This window comes from Lathyrus oleraceus, chromosome 1, assembly GCF_024323335.1.
Source record: "Lathyrus oleraceus cultivar Zhongwan6 chromosome 1, CAAS_Psat_ZW6_1.0, whole genome shotgun sequence".
In the NCBI taxonomy this organism is placed as follows: domain Eukaryota; kingdom Viridiplantae; phylum Streptophyta; class Magnoliopsida; order Fabales; family Fabaceae; genus Lathyrus; species Lathyrus oleraceus.
The window spans coordinates 84,336,503-84,354,037 of NC_066579.1; the positions used below are offsets into that span (position 1 = coordinate 84,336,503).

The 17,535-nt window shown below is 33.4% G+C and overlaps 1 protein-coding gene across 1 annotated transcript; it reads right to left on the reverse strand.

Moving 5' to 3' along the window:
* Window positions 1-935: 935 nt before the first annotated feature.
* LOC127117552 (lachrymatory-factor synthase) lies at window positions 936-1,829 on the reverse strand. The gene has a single exon (XM_051047611.1). It carries the CDS (start codon window positions 1,575-1,577, stop codon window positions 1,068-1,070), a length of 510 nt encoding a protein of 169 aa, XP_050903568.1. The 5' UTR covers window positions 1,578-1,829; the 3' UTR covers window positions 936-1,067.
* Window positions 1,830-17,535: the final 15,706 nt, after the last annotated feature.

The following is a 17,535-nucleotide window of genomic DNA, read 5'->3' on the forward strand; positions in this document are numbered from 1 at the left end:
TTAAAATTTCTTAACCAAACAAATGAAAATTAATTTTTTTCATCTCATTTTATATTATAAAATATTGTTAGATTTATAAATATCAACAATATTTTATATTGATACATAAATATAATTAAATCTTAAAGCCAATAATTAAACCATATACCATTAATTTGCACTTATTTTACTCAAGTGACACATACCACTTGAACTCCTCCTCCTACCTCTATTCTATCTATGTCTTTCAATGATTTTCTTCTTACAACCAAATCAACAGTGCAAAAGTTTTATAGTTTATTTAAAAATTATTTTACACTGTGAATCAATTATGATTATGATCATGCATTCCGTCAATTTAGTTTAAAAACTTTAAACTACTATGAAATGGAAAAAAGATATATTTTTTATGGATGATAATATAATTTTTTTTTACATTGTCAGAATATTACCATTAAATCTATTAAAAAATGATATAATTTAAAAAAGAAATTCTTAACCAAACAAATTAAAACTATTTTTTTTTCATCTCATTTTATTTTTTAAAATATTGTTAATTTATATAATATCAACATCATTTTATATTGATACATAAATATATTTAAATCTTAAAACCAATAATTATACATATACATGTACCCCTAATTTACACTCATTTAATTCAAGTGACGGATTCCACTTGAACTCCTCCTCCTACCTCTATTCTATCTATCTTTTTCAATGATTTTCCTCTTACAACCAAACCAACAAATGAAGTGCAAAAGTTTTATAGTTTATGTTAAATTTCAAGTTCATCTCAAACTCACTCTCCCAAACAAAACTACATAATTGAATTCTCAAGTCAGTGTCAACAGTTCATTTGAATCTTAACAACCTTAAAAGAATTTGAACATCTTAAGATTGAAAGGAGAACAAAAGAAGTGATTGACAAGATAAAGAGTATTCAACATAACCAATAGAATCATAAACACACTTTTATATTAATCAAGCTTAGTTTTTGCTAGAAATACAAAACACACCAAACAAAGATAATTTATATAACACCTTATTTATAAACTTACTAATACCATTAATAGATGACATGAATATTAAGCTTGAAGTGCATCTTCCATGGTCTTGAAAGCTTGTTGAATTCTTTGAGCCATGACATCCAAGCCAGAACCTATGAAAAAATCAAGATCTTCCAATCTCCATCCTTCAACAGGTTCAACTTCATATATCCACTCAATCTCACATCCTTTTTCTTTTCTCACTACCTTAACAGTTGAAACATAGGAATGAAATCCAACATTTCCATCAATAATTGAATAACTAAACACCTTTTGAATTGGATCAATTGAAAGAAGTTTCTGCTTAGTCCAATTCAAAGTTTTTTTGTCATGTTTATCTATAGGAGTCTTGAAACCTGCACAGAAACGGACACAACCTGGTTTGCCTGATGTTCCTTCAATTGGTATGCATGTTGAGAGAGTTGGAAACCATTTGTCAAGGCCAAAAAAATCCTCTAAAAGTGGCCATACTTGTTCAGATTTGCATCCTAGTATTTCTGTTTTGGCTTTGCCCTTCCATTTTTCATTTGTTTGTTGAATAGAGTTCATGGTTTCAAGTAGGAAGATACAATGAGGTACAGAAACACAAGTTAGGAAGAAGTGAATATCTTATGAAAGTGTATAGCCTTTTATATATAATAGAAAATGGAATATAAATCTTAAAAAACAAATACAAAAAATAGAAACTAATCTATTGTTTTTCGAGAAATCATTAATTGCATGTTTGGTTTGGATTGATAGTGATGACTTTGGTGAAACCACGATAATATTGTGTTTTGTTTAAACTTTTAATAATATTTTTACTTAATCGAAGTGACATAAAGTGATTCTATTAAACTCACTATGAATTCCATGTGCACAAAATATTAGTTATTTAATATTGAAATTATTGTGAAATCAATAGAGAGTATGATCGTTTTTTTTATGAGCAAGAAACCAACAAATATAGAAAACATTGAGAATAGAGAAAAGAATAATAATTCAAAGTGGTATAAAATCCTGGATTTTTGATTCAATTACACATTATGTTCAATGTTTACAATTGAATCTTAATCACATAAATTTTTCTTTTAATCAGGATTATCAGGGATTTTTTTAGAAATGATGACTAGTATGCTATTTATAAGAAAACCAAGTCGTAGCTTTCAACTAACATACTAAATAATTGATCCAACAGACTGACCTAATTTAACATGCTAACTTAAACAATATCTTAACTTAGACACATGCTAGAACAAACTCCGACTACGGCATGCACATCTTCGACTACTGTCGAACCATGAAGTTGTCCTTGTCGAGGCTAGAGTTCGATCCAAATAACACAAATCTCCGCCATGGAACAAACTCTACGTCAACATGGGAACAAACTACGTTCATCATGCAACTTTATCAATTGCATACAGTGGAAGAACTTGCTACTTGGAAATGTCTTGGTGATCATATTAGCAACATCGTCATCAGTCAAAACCTTCAGTACTTGGACTTCTCCTTGCTCGATTATCTCTCTGATGAAATGCATCCTCACATCAATGTGCTTGGTTCACTTATGATAGGCTAAATTCTTTGACAGGTGTATTGCACTTTGACTATCACATTTAACAGTGATTGCTTAACCTTGAAATTTCAACTCCATAGAAAAACCTTCAAGCCACTATGTTTCTTTTACAACCTCAATGAAGGAAATATATTTTGCTTTAGCGGTTGATAAGGAAACAACCTTCTGAAGTGTTGTTTTCCAACTGATTCTTGTGCCAAACATAGTGAACACATATCCATAAATAGATTTTCTAGAATCCATACGACCTGTATAATCGGAGTCGACAAATCCTTCGATTTCTACTTTGCTATCATCATCACAGGCTCTACCATAAATTAGGACTCTTATCACATACCCATTTATGTACCTTAGAATCTACTTGAATGCTTGCCAGTGTGCCTTTCAAGGATTGACCATATAGCTGCTTATAAGGCTCACTCCGAACACTATGTCTGGCCTCGTACACACCATAACATACATCAAAAAACCTACTTTACTATCATATGAAAGGTTATTCATATAGGCTCTTTCGACTTCAGTACTAGGACTTTAAATTAACTCAACTTGAACTGAGGATTGGTCGGTGCTACAACAAGCTTTGAATTCGACATACAAAATTTGTCGAGAATCTTATTCAGGTATGTCGCTTGAGATAAGCATAATCTCGACTGATTTTTATCTCTCTGGATTTCAATCCCAAAGATTCTGGAGGCAACTCCCAAATCCTTTATGTTGAACTCCTTATCATGTTCAACCTTCACCTTAAGTACATCTTCGACACAGTTGCTTGCTTTGATGATGTCATCCGTATAAAGCAACAAAATAACAAGTGAATTTCCAGGTAGAAATCTGAAGTAAGCATAATGGTCTAACTAGCTTCTAGTGAAACCTATGTGTGTCGTGAACTTGTCGAATCTCCTATTTCATTAACGAGGAGATTGTTTGAGGCCGTATAACGACCTATTTATATTGCGCACATAATCTTCCTCTCCTTTTTCTGCATACCCATCAAGTTTCCTCATCAGGATTGTTTCATCTAAATCGCCATACAAGAAGGCGGTCTTCACATCTATCTGTTCAAGTTCTAGGTGAAACTTTTCCACCATGGCTAACAACATTCTAATGGGTCTATGCTTTAAAACAAGTGAGAACACATCATTGAAGTCAACTCTTTCTTTCTAAGTGACCCCCCTAGCAATAAACCTTGCCTTAAATATCTTACAATTGACTAACATGTCCCCTGCAAGTTTCTCGATTATCTCCAAAGTCTTATTATCATGAGGAGATTTCATCTTATTATTCATGGCTTTCAGCTAGTCAATCTTATTTCGACTCCTCACAACTTCCTTGTTGTCTCTAGGTTCTTCATCAAGGACCTCACTTGTGTAGATTAAGGCAAAGGCTATAAGATCTGCATAACCAAGTCTCTGAGGTGGCTTGATGACTCTTCCCGTCTTGTCTCTTGCCAGCAGATACTCATTATCAGTCTCCTCAACTTCGTCAGTAACTTGTTCTTCGACTTCATATGGGTTATGCAATTTAGCATCACTATGTTCCACCTCAACAAGAATCTCTTCCTCTTCCTGCTCCTTTATAGAGATCTTCGTACTTCGAAAAATGTCATCAGTTTTCTTGAAAACCATCTCAACTTCATTGAAAACTACATCTCGACTTGTGATACACCTCTTGTGGCTTGGCTCTAGGCACCATATCCTATAAGCTTTGACTCCTTCAAGGTATCCATGAAACGTACATCTCAGAGCTCTAGGTTCGACCTTATCTTGCCTAATGTGAGCATATGCTAAATATCAAAATACTTTAAGTCTACTGAAATTAGGTGGATATCCTGACCAAAATTATTCAGATGTTTTCATCCCTAGGAAATCGAGGGACACCAATTTATCAGGTAAGTTGCATTCATGACAACCTCAGCCCAAAAAAAACCTTCTTTAATCTCCCACTAACCAACATTCACCTCAATCTTTTCAGAATGGTTCGATTAAACCTTTCACCCAAACCATTTTGATGGGGTGTACCTGCAATAGTTATGTGCCTTACAATACCAGACATAGAATAATAGTTGTCAAAATCCTCATTGAAAACTCCAAGACCATTGTCGGTCCTTAATCTCTTGACCTTCCTTCCAGTTTGGTTTTCGACCAGAGTCTTCCAACTTTTGAAACTTTCAAAAGTTTCACCCTTAGCTTTTTGAATGAATACCCACAAATTTCATGAGTAATCATCAACTATGGATAGGAAATGGCTTGCCCCTGAGTGTGAAGATTTTCTTGCAGGCCCTTAAAGATCACCATGGATATAATCAAGGGATCCATGTGTTTTTTGTTTACCTTTGTTACACTTTACCCTGTAGGATTTACCAAATACACAAGGTTCACAAAACTCCAATTTTTCGACCTTGTCACCACATAGAAGATTTTGTTTCGACAATTCAACTAGGCCTCTTTCACTGGAATGGCTAATTCTCTTGTGCCAGAGCCCAGTCTTCAACATAGATTTTGTGGATGCCACATCTGTTGAACTACTTACAACCTCAACCTCAGGGATATACATGCCTTGCCTCTTGATGCCTCTCAAGAATTCCTTAGACCCCTTCATTACCCTTAGGATACTTTTCTCCTTTGAAAACATTTCCTTTCTTGTCAAATTCACCAAGAGAAATCAAATTCCTTTTAAGATCAGGTATATACCTGACATCAGTCAATAGCCTTATTGACTCATCATGGAGCTTGAATCTGAAAGATCTAATTCCTGGAATCTTGTAGGCTCTATTATTTCCTAAGAACATATATCCACCATCTTGATCATATAATTCCTCAAACACATCTTTGTTTGGAGTCATGTGTCAAGTATTACCTGAATTCACAATCCACTCCTTCCTAGAGTTGCTGCTTGAAACTACCAGAACATCAGATGATTCATGATCATCTTGTTCAATGGTTTCATTACCGTTATTCTTACCTCCATGATTATTCAGTCGATAGGGGTATACCTTTCTTGTGTGACCCTCCTTATTACATTGATAACACCTAATAGAAGAAGCATCACCACCATAAGACTTATGATGATCTTTACCCTTCTTCTTCTTCTCAAACCTACCATCTTTCTTTGTAAATTTTCCTTTTACGAACAATCCTTCACCAACAGAAGATGGTTTATTCTCATTTCTTTTATTTAGTTCCTTCGAGTACAAGGCTGATTCAACTTCTTACAAGGTTAGGGACTCTCTTATATATAAGAGGGTTTCTTTGAGATGAGCATGGAATCTTTGTAAAGAACACACAGAAGCAACACTTGATCTTCATAATCAATCTTGACATCGATATTCTCAAGATTAAGAATTAACTTGTTGAACATATCCAACTTTTTAGTCAAGAATTTATCTTTACACATCTTGAATAAATCCAAAGCTTGCTTTAGGTAGAGACGATTAACCAAAGATTTAGTCACATACAAACCTTCAAGTTTTCTCCACACACACACTGCAGTTTTCTCCTTTGAAACTTTCCTCATAACCATATCATCAATGCTCAAGATGATTGCACTGTGGGCTTTCTCCACAATCTTCATTTTCTCCTTCTCCATTAAGGAAGCATCCATCATTTATGATCCTTTCAACGTTTACATCAAACCCTATTGAACCAGTAGGGCTTACATCTTTAAGCTTCACAAAATAAAATCATTCATACCGGTGAATTTCTTAATCTCATACTTCGTTGACGACATCTTTCTCCATGCTCACCGCACCAATTTGTTGTGAAATCGGTAACAGAATAACAAAGTATGATTGATTTCTTTAGCAGCAAGAAACCAAAAAAGATAAGAAAAACTGAGAATAGATAATATATGAACAATTCAAAGTGGTATAAAACCCTAGATTCTTGATTCAATTACACATTAAGTTCAGTGTTTAAAATTGAATCTTAACCACACCACTTTCTCCCTTAATCAGGATTATCATGGATTGTTTTTTTTAGAAGTGACGACTAGTATGCTATTTATAAGAAAACAAAACCCTAACTTTGAACTAACATACTAAACAATTAGCCCAAAAGACTGGTCCAATTTAACATGCTAACTTAAACAATAAGCTAACTTAGACATCTACATGCTAGAACAAACTTCGAATATGACATGCACATCTTCGACTTCTGACGAACCATGAAGCTATCCCTGTTGATGCTAGAGTTTGATCCAAATACTACATAAATGTTGTGTGGTGTAGAAGTTATTCATGGTTATAACATGTTCACTAAATAAAATGTGTTTTTATTTATGTTATTAGGGACTAAATAAGGTATTGTTCCATAATTGTACTTCAATTGACAACACATCTAGTTTTTTATTCTTTTAAAGCTCTCATCTTGTTCCGCTGTACGTGTTAAAAGAACATTATAGTGACAACAAAATAAATTTGAGTTTATTATAGTTAATGTCGATTGTTTGTTTCACTAACCCTTGTTTGAACATATAAATTATTAAATTGATTTTGAAAATAATAATATGAAAAATTATGTTGTATTTGAAAAGCATCTTACACTAATTAATGTTTTTCCATAATTTTTTAACTCATCATTCATCTCACGTTACTTAATGGTTAAAATCTCTCTCAATGCTTCTGGTCTCCGTTCAACTTTCTTCTATACTTGTTCATTTTGTAAAGCATCAAATTTTATGCTTTGAAGAATGAATTAGTAGACAAGGAAGTGTTGAATGAAGAACTTGAAACATTAAATGGGATTTGAATCATTAAAGAACAAGAGATGACTAATGAGTTATAGGATTCTCGAAAATCATTGATTAGTGTAAGTTGTTTTTCAAATATAACATAATTGTTCATATAATTATTTTGTAACCCAATTTAAAAAGTTTTATGTTCAATTAGGGTTTGGTGAAATAAACTATCCACATTAGATATAATAAACCCAATTGTTTTTTTACTAGTCAGTTAAATGAAAAAACAGAGGGAAATGATTAAGTTGATATATCCTCTAAGGCTTTGGTTTTGTTGCGTTTCTCGTTTATTATCGTTTATCATTTATCACTTTCACAATCAAGTCTTCAATAGTTAGATCTTTTCAAATATCTCAGAGTTGAGTGAAATTATTTTTAAATAAGTTTCTTTTTTGCATAAAATTGTGTTTTTGCATGCATAAATCAAACCCCTTAGGTGAAAGTCAATGCAATATGGTTAAAGTCAAATTAGTCGATTATTTGGGTCAAGAAACTCATGAATGAATGGTTCCTATCATACTATATTTAGATTCATAATTACACTTCAATTTACTCTTAAAATAAATTTTAAGAAGTGTGATTCGAATCAGGGTTAGGCACGATTCTAATCAAACAAGAATGTGAAAATCAGATTTTGCCTTTGCCATCCATGATTCGAATCACAGTGAAAAATCTGAGTTATCTTTTGATTATGTCCAATTTGATTCGAATCAAAGGTTGTACTTAATTAGAATCACAATCTACCATTATTTAAATCATAGATTGTACTTGATTCCAATCATAGTGCATAATTTGAGTTTTTAGTTATTGATTCAAACCATTTCACTCTTTGACTCAAATCATACCCATTGCTCTTGACTCGAATCTAAAGGGTGTTTTTACTTATTTTTTGTGCATAATCTCAAGCACCTATATATATTTATTTCCCCTCTCCCTTACCATTAGTAATAAATATGAGAGTGATTATTGTGATGATAATCACATCTTTGAAAGTCTTTCTAAAACTTGGAAACTCATTTTCAAAGAACACCTTTTCACATCTAATGTTTGCATCTGAAGTCATTTTTAACTATTATCAAGACTAACATCATTTGCTTATGAATTCATAGAGAATGTGGTGATAAGGTGGATCTTGAAAGATAAATAAAGAAGACACCATATACAATAAGAGAGGATTAAGATAAGAAGACTAGTTATTTTCATAAGTATCTTGTATCAAGTGGTTGTATAATTTATGTAAACAATTTTCCTATTGTTTTATAGGGGAAGAAAATGATTTTCAGTGGGAAACAATTGAAGAGTGGATTTAGCTCATGCAAATATGATAGACCTGAAGAGTGGGAACCATTTATGATAAACTCTTGAAGAGCCAGTTCATACTCATCAAGTGGTTTGTCAGGCATATCCTTTATTAAAGCAATCTGATCTCTTTCATGTTTTTCAATCTTGTTTTTAGAGAAATTTAATTCATCTTTTATAAGACCACATTGATCTTTATAGTTATCATGTGTATGGCTTTCTCCTGACATCTATCCATAAGATCTTGACATAAGGTAATTAAAAAATCAGACATAGAGAGTTTAGAGAATACATTATCTGCATCCTCTGAATCTATGTCAGGACCAACTTCTTATTTTGTGTCTGAGAATGTTGAAGCCATCAAAGATAGATTGGTATCTTCTTCATTCTTTTCAACTTATTCTTCATCATCAAGTTCATTCGATGTTACCATGAGACTTTTCTTCAGCTTGCTTCTGAAGTTGTTCTTCTGGAAGCTTCCCTTTTTGGCTTTTTCCTTCTGAAGCTCTGGACAATCAATTATAAAATGATCATGCTTCTTAGATTTGAAGCACCCATTTTGATCATCTTTGTTAACTTTGGAGTTTGTTCCTCTGAAGTCAGATCTTTTGTCAGAGAACCTCTTGTTCTTGTTAGCAAGATACTGAAATCTCTTTATCATGAAAACCATTTCATCATCATATGAATCTTCATAAGAGGCTTCGGTATGAGTGGCTTATTTTTGCTCCCAAGTCCGTGAAGATTTAACAGGACTCCCAATAGATTTCAAAGTCAGAGACTTTGATTTCTTAATTGGTTCTTCATCTCCATTGAGTTCTAACTCATGGCCTTGGAGATTACTGATCATACTTTCAAGACTAATATTGTTCAGGTCTTTAGCTTCCTGAATAGTTGTCACCTTGGGTCTGTATCTGACAGGAAGACTCCTAAGAATCTTTTTGACATGATCAGAGGTGATATAGCTCTTTTTTAAGACTCGAAGTCCATACACAACAAATTGAAACCTTGAGAATATGGTTTCAATGTTTTCATCCTTTTTCATCTTGAACAAATCATATTGTTGAACTAGAAGATTAGCTTTGGCTTCCTTGATTGGCCGGTTTCCTACATATGTATCACATAAAGATTCAAAAATAGTTTTGGTAGTGGATTTGTCAATGATCTTTATGTACTAAGAATGATACAAATCATCTACAAGAACGCCTCTCACTCTGTGGTGTTTTCTATAAATATTCATTAGAGCGGTGTGAGAGCTTTTTTATCAGCTAACATTCCTACTCCATTTGTAGGAATATCAATTCCATCTTCAAGAATTTCCCACAAATCATCATCAAGAATTTATGATATGTGTGTACATCTTGCTTTTACATCATTCAAATCAAGTAGAATCTCCACTGAATGTTGGAGGTCTAGCAACATAGTTGTTCTTTTCAGATGCACTATAATCATTATTAATATTACTAAGAGGAGTGGGTTGTGGACTAGGACCACCCTCACCAGAGTGATCGGATTCAGCTTCAGAATCACCCATGATAAAGAAAGAAGTGTTTTTATCATGATCTTTTATGCATCATTTTTAAGTGTTTCGCACAAACCTTGTTTTGATGCCAACTTAAGGTGAGAAAAACACAAGAGGGGGGTGAATTGTGTTGGCTTTTTCTCCTTAAATATTTTTCGTCTTATGCTTCTGATTGTTCTTTACCAGTTTCTATATCACTTGGTTCAGAGTTTGACTCAGAAAACCTTGGTTTACTTCTGAAAGACCTTATCAGATTCTGAACTAGAATATTACTTAGAGGATCAGAGTTGACAGCAGTGGAATATTAAGGGAAGAAGCAAGGAAAGTAAAAGAAAATACATCAGTAGTTGTCTAGGTCCTCTCACTACTTGAGAGTAGTCCATCCCCCTTGTACTTCCAAAGTATTTTCACTAACCAAACTAATTACAAATGCTCAAGCACCAAGCAAGAGACTTACAATGCTCAAACCCACAAGTAAGACACTTTTATGCTCAAGGACACACGCAAGAGACTTCTAATGCTCAAACTCACAAGTAAGAAACTTCTATGCTCAAGAACATAAGTAAGAGACTTAAAATGCTCAATCACTAAAGCAAGAGACTTCAAATGCTCAAGCACTAAAGCAAGAAACTTCTGACTCTATAAGAAAATGTTAAGAGATTTGGGTAAACACTGAACTTGATATACAATCAGGCATGTAGATAAAAAAAACTTATAAAGACTCTAATAATGAAGAAATTCTAAAATATACAAGTGTTAAGAGGCTCTGTGTATGGAAAATTTGACAGAGTATCTTCTCTTTGAAATGTCTAGGTTGAGAGTTTGTAATGCGGTGTGTTATATTGTTGTAATTGTTCTTTAGGCCATCTTCTCCTTAAATAGAGAAGAGAGAAAGAGACGTTGAAGACTTCCACCAAAAGGTTGGATAACCTTTGTACTTGAATAAACACATCAAGAAAACAACTTTCTACAAGAGGAATTATCTGTTGAAGCATAGACAACCTAAAAGAGATTTTTCCTTAAGTCTTCACATGATCAAAAGGTCTTTGAGTCTGTCAGAGTTTCCTTGATTGAAGAGACTCTACTTCAGAGGTTGACTTTCTTCAGACTTCACTCTTCAGAGGCTGATCACTTTAGAGTCCATTCATTGGCGTCTGAAAAATTAGAGTCTAGATCACCAGAGGCTGACTTTCTTGAGAGTTGACTTCTTTAGAGTCTGGATCTTCCATCAGAGCCATAGTCTACATAAGTGATCTTCAGGGTCAGAGTCTCAACTTTAGATGCAGAATAACCAATCTTATCTTTAGTTGTTCTTAGTCATATAAACATGCATACTTGAATATCTGTTAGAATACCCAATTGTTCTTTAAATACTTTGTTGTCATCAAAACACAAGGGATATGGTATCAACCAATTTTGTTATAACAACTTAGAACACCTATTTTAACTCTGAATTGACCTAAGGAATTAGGGAGTTATTTTGTATATTAGTGAGTTATAACCAAGGAATTCGGTGTAGTGGACATGTTAAATCGTCATAATACTCTAACATATTATACATTTGATTAATGCACAGTTAATCAACAAGTATGAGTATGGGAGTTGAAAGAAGATATAGTGGCCTTTAGTCATTGAATTTTATTCTAAGTATTTTCTCATTTTATTTGTGAACCAAATAAATCTTAAACACCTCCCCCTTGTTATTTACTTTGCATGATAGTTACCTTATAAAGTTCAAACATGAGGTGTTTGCTGAATTTAAGAAATTTAGAATTAGGGATAAGAATCAGAGTGGTTATACTCTGAAGATTCTTAGAACTGATGGTGGAGGTGAGTATAAATCTACATAGTTCAGAAAATTCTATGAGGAGAATTGAATTGAGCATGAGGTGACTGCTCCATCCACTCGTCAATACAATGGTCTTGCTGAAAAAAGAAATTGAACCTTGCTTGATATAGCAACGAGCATGCTGAAGGAGAATAAGCTACCTCACACTTTGTAGGGAGAAGTTGTTACCACTGCAGCATATATGCTCAACATGTGTCCAACCAAGAAGCTAAAGGAATTATTCCTTTAGAGAAGTCGACTGGAGATAAGCAACGTGTGATCCATCTGAAGTTGTTTGGTTCTGTTTGTTACAAACATGTTCCAGATGCTAAGAGAAGGAAGTTGGATGACAGAAACAGAGTTATGTTGCGTGTAGGGTACCATAGTACATGTGCTTATGAGCTCTAATGTCATATCACTAACAAGGTTGAATTCAATAGAGATGTCATTATGAAATAATTAGAAGTGTAGGATTGGAGTAAATCTCAATCCAACTCTGCTGTAGAGTTAACCTCTAAAGATACTTCAGAATCTAAAGATTCTGAAGATGAGTCAGAATCATAAAATGATTATGAAGGTGAGTCTGACTCTAAAGGGGAGTCTGACTCTGATGGTGAATCTGATTCTGGTCCAGATTCTGATGGTGATTCAGACTCTGGTGGAGATCCATACTCTGAGAATATTCCAGACTCTAAAGGTGGTTATGGCTTTGAAGGTGGTACTTCTGGGGTTCCAGCATCTAATACTATTCCAGCGTCCGAAGAAGATTCTGAACAAGTTCAAAGGCCACAAAGAATCAAACAAATACCAAGAAGGTTTGTAGAGTTTGACACACTGCAAGATACTAAAGTAGACTCTGAAGGAGAAGTCATTCAGTGTGCCATGTTAGTAGACTCCGAACCAGTCAGTGTTGAAGAAGCGCTCAAGAAGAAAGTGTGGCTGAAGGCAATGAAAGAAGAACTCGAGGATTTAGAAAGAAACAACACTTATAAGTTGACTAAGCTTCCAAAGAACAAGAAAGCCATCAACGTCAGATGGGTTTTCAAGGAGAAACTAAAGTCAGATGGATCAATTGGCAAACACAAAGCAAGATTAGTAGCAAAAGGATTTCTACAAAAACCTAGGTTAGATTACTTTGAAGTGTTTGCTCCTGTAGCGGGACATGAGACAATCAGACTGGTGATTGCGATAACCGCTAACAGGAATTGGCCTCTGATGCATTTAGATGTGAAATTTGCATTTCTGAATGGTCCATTGCAAGAAGAGGTATACGTGTCACAACCTCCTGGATTTTTGAAAAAGGATCAGGATGGGTTGGTACACAAGTTGAGTAAAGCCTTGTATGGACTGAAACAAGCTCCTACAACTTAGAATCTGAAAATTGATTCATTTTTTAAACTCAAAGGATTCAGAAAGTGTGAGATGGAGTATGACGTTTATGTTCAACATACTTGTGAAGGAAATATGATTCGGGTGGGTCTGTATGTTGATGACATATTGCTAATAGGGAGTTATGAACATGGGTTAGCTAAGTTTAAGAAGGTGTTGATGAATGAGTTTGAGATAACTGATATAGGAAAGATGACATATTTCTTAGGATGTAGTTTATGTACTCTGGGAAGGGTATCATTTTGCATAAGCTGAAATATGAACTTGAGCTTCTGAAGAGATTCGAGCTGCTGAGTTGTAAGGTTGTTGTCGCACCATCAAAAACAAATCACAAATTGGATTCTGATTCTGAAGGCAATGATGTAGATGCCATAACTTTCAAGCAGTTGGCTGGATCTTTTAGGTATTTGTGTAATACCAGACATGGTATTTTTTATGCAGTTGAAATGGTTAGTAGGTTCATGAGTAAACGAAAGTGGTCTCATTACCAAGTTGTTGTCAGGATTCTGAGGTATATAAAGGAAACTCTAAAGTATGGAGTTTTTTCCCTTCTGGAGAGAAGACTAATTCAGAGCTGATGTGTTACTCATACTCTGATTGGTGTGGAGACAGAGTTGACAGAAGAAATAATTTTGGATATTTGCTTAAGTATCTAGCTGTTCCTATTTCTTAGTATCCCAAGAAGCAACCAGTTATTACCTTGTCAATCTGTGAAGCTAAATATATAGCAGGTGTTAGGGCTGCATGTCAAGATGTTTGGCTTCTGAATTTACTGCAGGATCTGAAGATCAAGGTAAATAAGCCTCTGAAGTTGATGATTGATAACAAGTCTGCAATCAATCTTGTCAAGAACCCAGTGTTGCATGGGAGAAGCAAGCAGATTGAGACTAAGTATCATTTTCTAAGAAATCATATTCAGAATAGAGTGCTAGAAGTTATGCATTGTAGCATGCAAAAGCAGTTGGAAGATGTTATGACAAAAGCGATCAAGACTGATCAATTTCTTCACCTGAGGGATGAAATTGGTTTTGATTAGTTAAATCCTGAATTAAGGGATGGTGTTGAAGAGTAATTCATTATTTTAGTATTTTGCCTATGTGACATTATTGTTTGTGTATATAAGTAGCAGTGTGCTTAGCCATTAAGTAATGTAATGTAACAGTCTGTACACAGTAGGACAATGTGTGTGCAACCATTTTTTTGTAACCATTTTAGCAGAGTAGTGGAAGTTTATTATTCTCTCTCTCTCTCTCTCTCTCTCTCTCTCTCTCTCTCTCTCTCTCTCTCTCTCTCTCTCTCTCTCTCATCTTCATCTTCTCCATCTTGTGCACCAACAAACCGCAATATCCATTTAATCGAATGTCTTATAAAACTGCCGCTATTTTTCGCTTTTGTTTGTAATCTATTTTCATGATATCAACAATTGGCCTCAAAGCTTGTAATATGTACAACCGAGAGGTAAAGTGACACACTTTTAATGATGTCTTTGGTTAGCTCACATATGAAACTTCGATAACACCTCATATCCAACAAAAATTAAAGATTTTTTTTCGTAGTAGTGACACTTTCTATGACATCCGTCTTTACCTCGACCAACAAACCAAGGTAAAATTACTTATTTGTAGTAGTGAATGAATATCTAATCCGATTATATATGCGAGAAAATTATTGTCGAATTACTTATGACAAAATATTTTCGACAAAAATTTCATCACTAATATTCAGTAATTTATATCTTATCTTAAATACAGTTTTTTGTGACTAAATTCGTCGCATCAGTAAGAAATTTATTTCCATCACAAAATCTTGTCACTAAATTATATATATTTTTAGCAGTGTAAATGCTTTTGAGTTTGTTAGCTCAAGCTATTAAAATCACAAAAGACAATGGCCATGCGAGAACAACCATAGATTGAAGATAATGATATCCAACAATAAATAAGAAAATAAGTTTTTGTGAGGTGCCAAAGAAATGACATATCCTCTCATAAAAAAATAAAGAAAGCAACATTTCATACTACCTTAAATAAGCTTAGCGTTTCCATAAAAACGATATCAAAATACCGACCCAAATTATATCTTGTTTTCGAACATTTAACACAAATTAAAAAATAATTAATTTTATATATACAAAAATAAATTATGTATAATTTTAATCTTTTATTTATTATATATGGAAAAAAATTATAGAATTGAAAAAAAATATAATTTGGATTTAAAAAAAATATCTTTAATATTGCATTGAAATTGTAAAATACAAATTTATTTTTATAAAATGATTTATAATTTAAAATAATTATTTATCTCTTATTTAAAGTCAGAACAAAAGAAGAAGTAAAAAAATGTTTGAGGTGAAATCTATCTTTTATAAGAAACCTAAATATAAAAATTGTCTCTTGGTAATCTAGACAACAATATTGTAAGTTATCTAGACAAACAAAAATAATAAAAAATTGTAAACTATTTTTTTTTTTGTTATTACTAAATTGACTAACACATACACAAACATGTCAATAGGAAGAAGGACGTCACGAGAAAGGAGACAATACATTACAATTTTAAAAACAAATACAAGTTGAAACCAAATAGACATTTTTAATAATTTTTTTTTTAATAAATTAATTTTTCAAAGTAATATTTTTTATAAATTTCCCTAACCAAACGAATTAAAACTATTTTTTCATCTAGTTATATTTACATTCTATCCATCTTCTTCATTGATTTTCTTCTTGCAACCAAACCAAAAAATGAAGTGCAAGTTCATCTAAAACTCACTCACCCAAATAAAACAAAGTAGTATATAATTGAATTCCCAAGTAAATGTCAGCAGTTCATTGGAATCTCAATAGCCTTAAAAGAAATTGAACTTTTTGAGATTGAAAGAAGAATAAAAGAAGTGATTGAAAAGATAAAGAGCATTCAACATAACCAATAGAATCATAAACACACTTTTATATTTATCAATCTTACTTTTCGCTAGAAATACAAAACACACCAATCTCACATCCATTTTCTTTTGCCACTACCTTAATAGATGAAACATAGGAATGAAATCCAACATTCCATCAATAATTGAATAACTAAACACCTTTTGAATGGGATCAATTTTCAGCTTAGTCTAATTCAAAGTTTGTTTGCCTTGCTTATCTACAGGAGTCTTGAATCCTGCTGTTAGATTACTCACTTACTTACTATGCAAGTTTTCTTTTATTCTTCTTTGTTCAAATAATTTGTTAGACAGTTGATCACTTGCTTGTTAAGTCTGTTTCTAACCAACTGATTATTGGACTTTATCTATAAACAGAACCACCATGGTATTTTTTTATGCAAGTTTTACCTTGCTTTGATCATAATGAGAATGAGTACCTTACATCACAAAAGTTACCACATTAACTTGGTATCGGAACGTGGTCCAAACAAGCATACACACACAGGCCCATATTAGTCACACTAAAGGATTGAGTTGAACAAACACCATACACACGATGAAAAATCTCCCTAAAAGGAATATATCCTAACCAACAATGATCCCAAAAACGAAAGGACTCGCCATTCCCCAACTTGCAAGAGATGTAATTGGAAAACCAAGGTTGACCGAGAAAATTGGAACTGCAAACCGCTCACACCTCCCTCCACTAAAGACACGATTTTAAAAAAACTATTAGCCTCATTACCACACAAATCCTTCAAAACCCCGTCATACCTAAAGTGAATTAAATTATACCACAAGGTATTCTTATCCGACAAAACTTCCACCCTCATTTACTCATCAAAGAATAATTGCAAGTTTCAATATTCTTGACACATGAGCCACCCTCCTTCACCGCAAGACAAATCTCATCCGAACTAACCCAACAAATCTTCCACCTCCTATCCCCATTCCCCCATAAGAAATTCTGTTGAATCTTAATAATATCCTCAAGGATGCACTTCAGAACTTTGTAAAAGAAAAGCATGAAGATATGGATGTTATTAAGAAAGGAATTCAATAACGTTACCTTCCCCCCAAAGATAAAAACTTCCCCCTCCAAACGCCTAATCTCTTCTTCAACTTAGATAAAACACCCGACCAAATGATCATCCAAGTGAACCCCATAAAGCTTGCTTTTATTCAGATTGATACACAAGCTTGACACCAATTCAAATCCACGCAAGATAGATTTAATGCACCACAAATTATCCT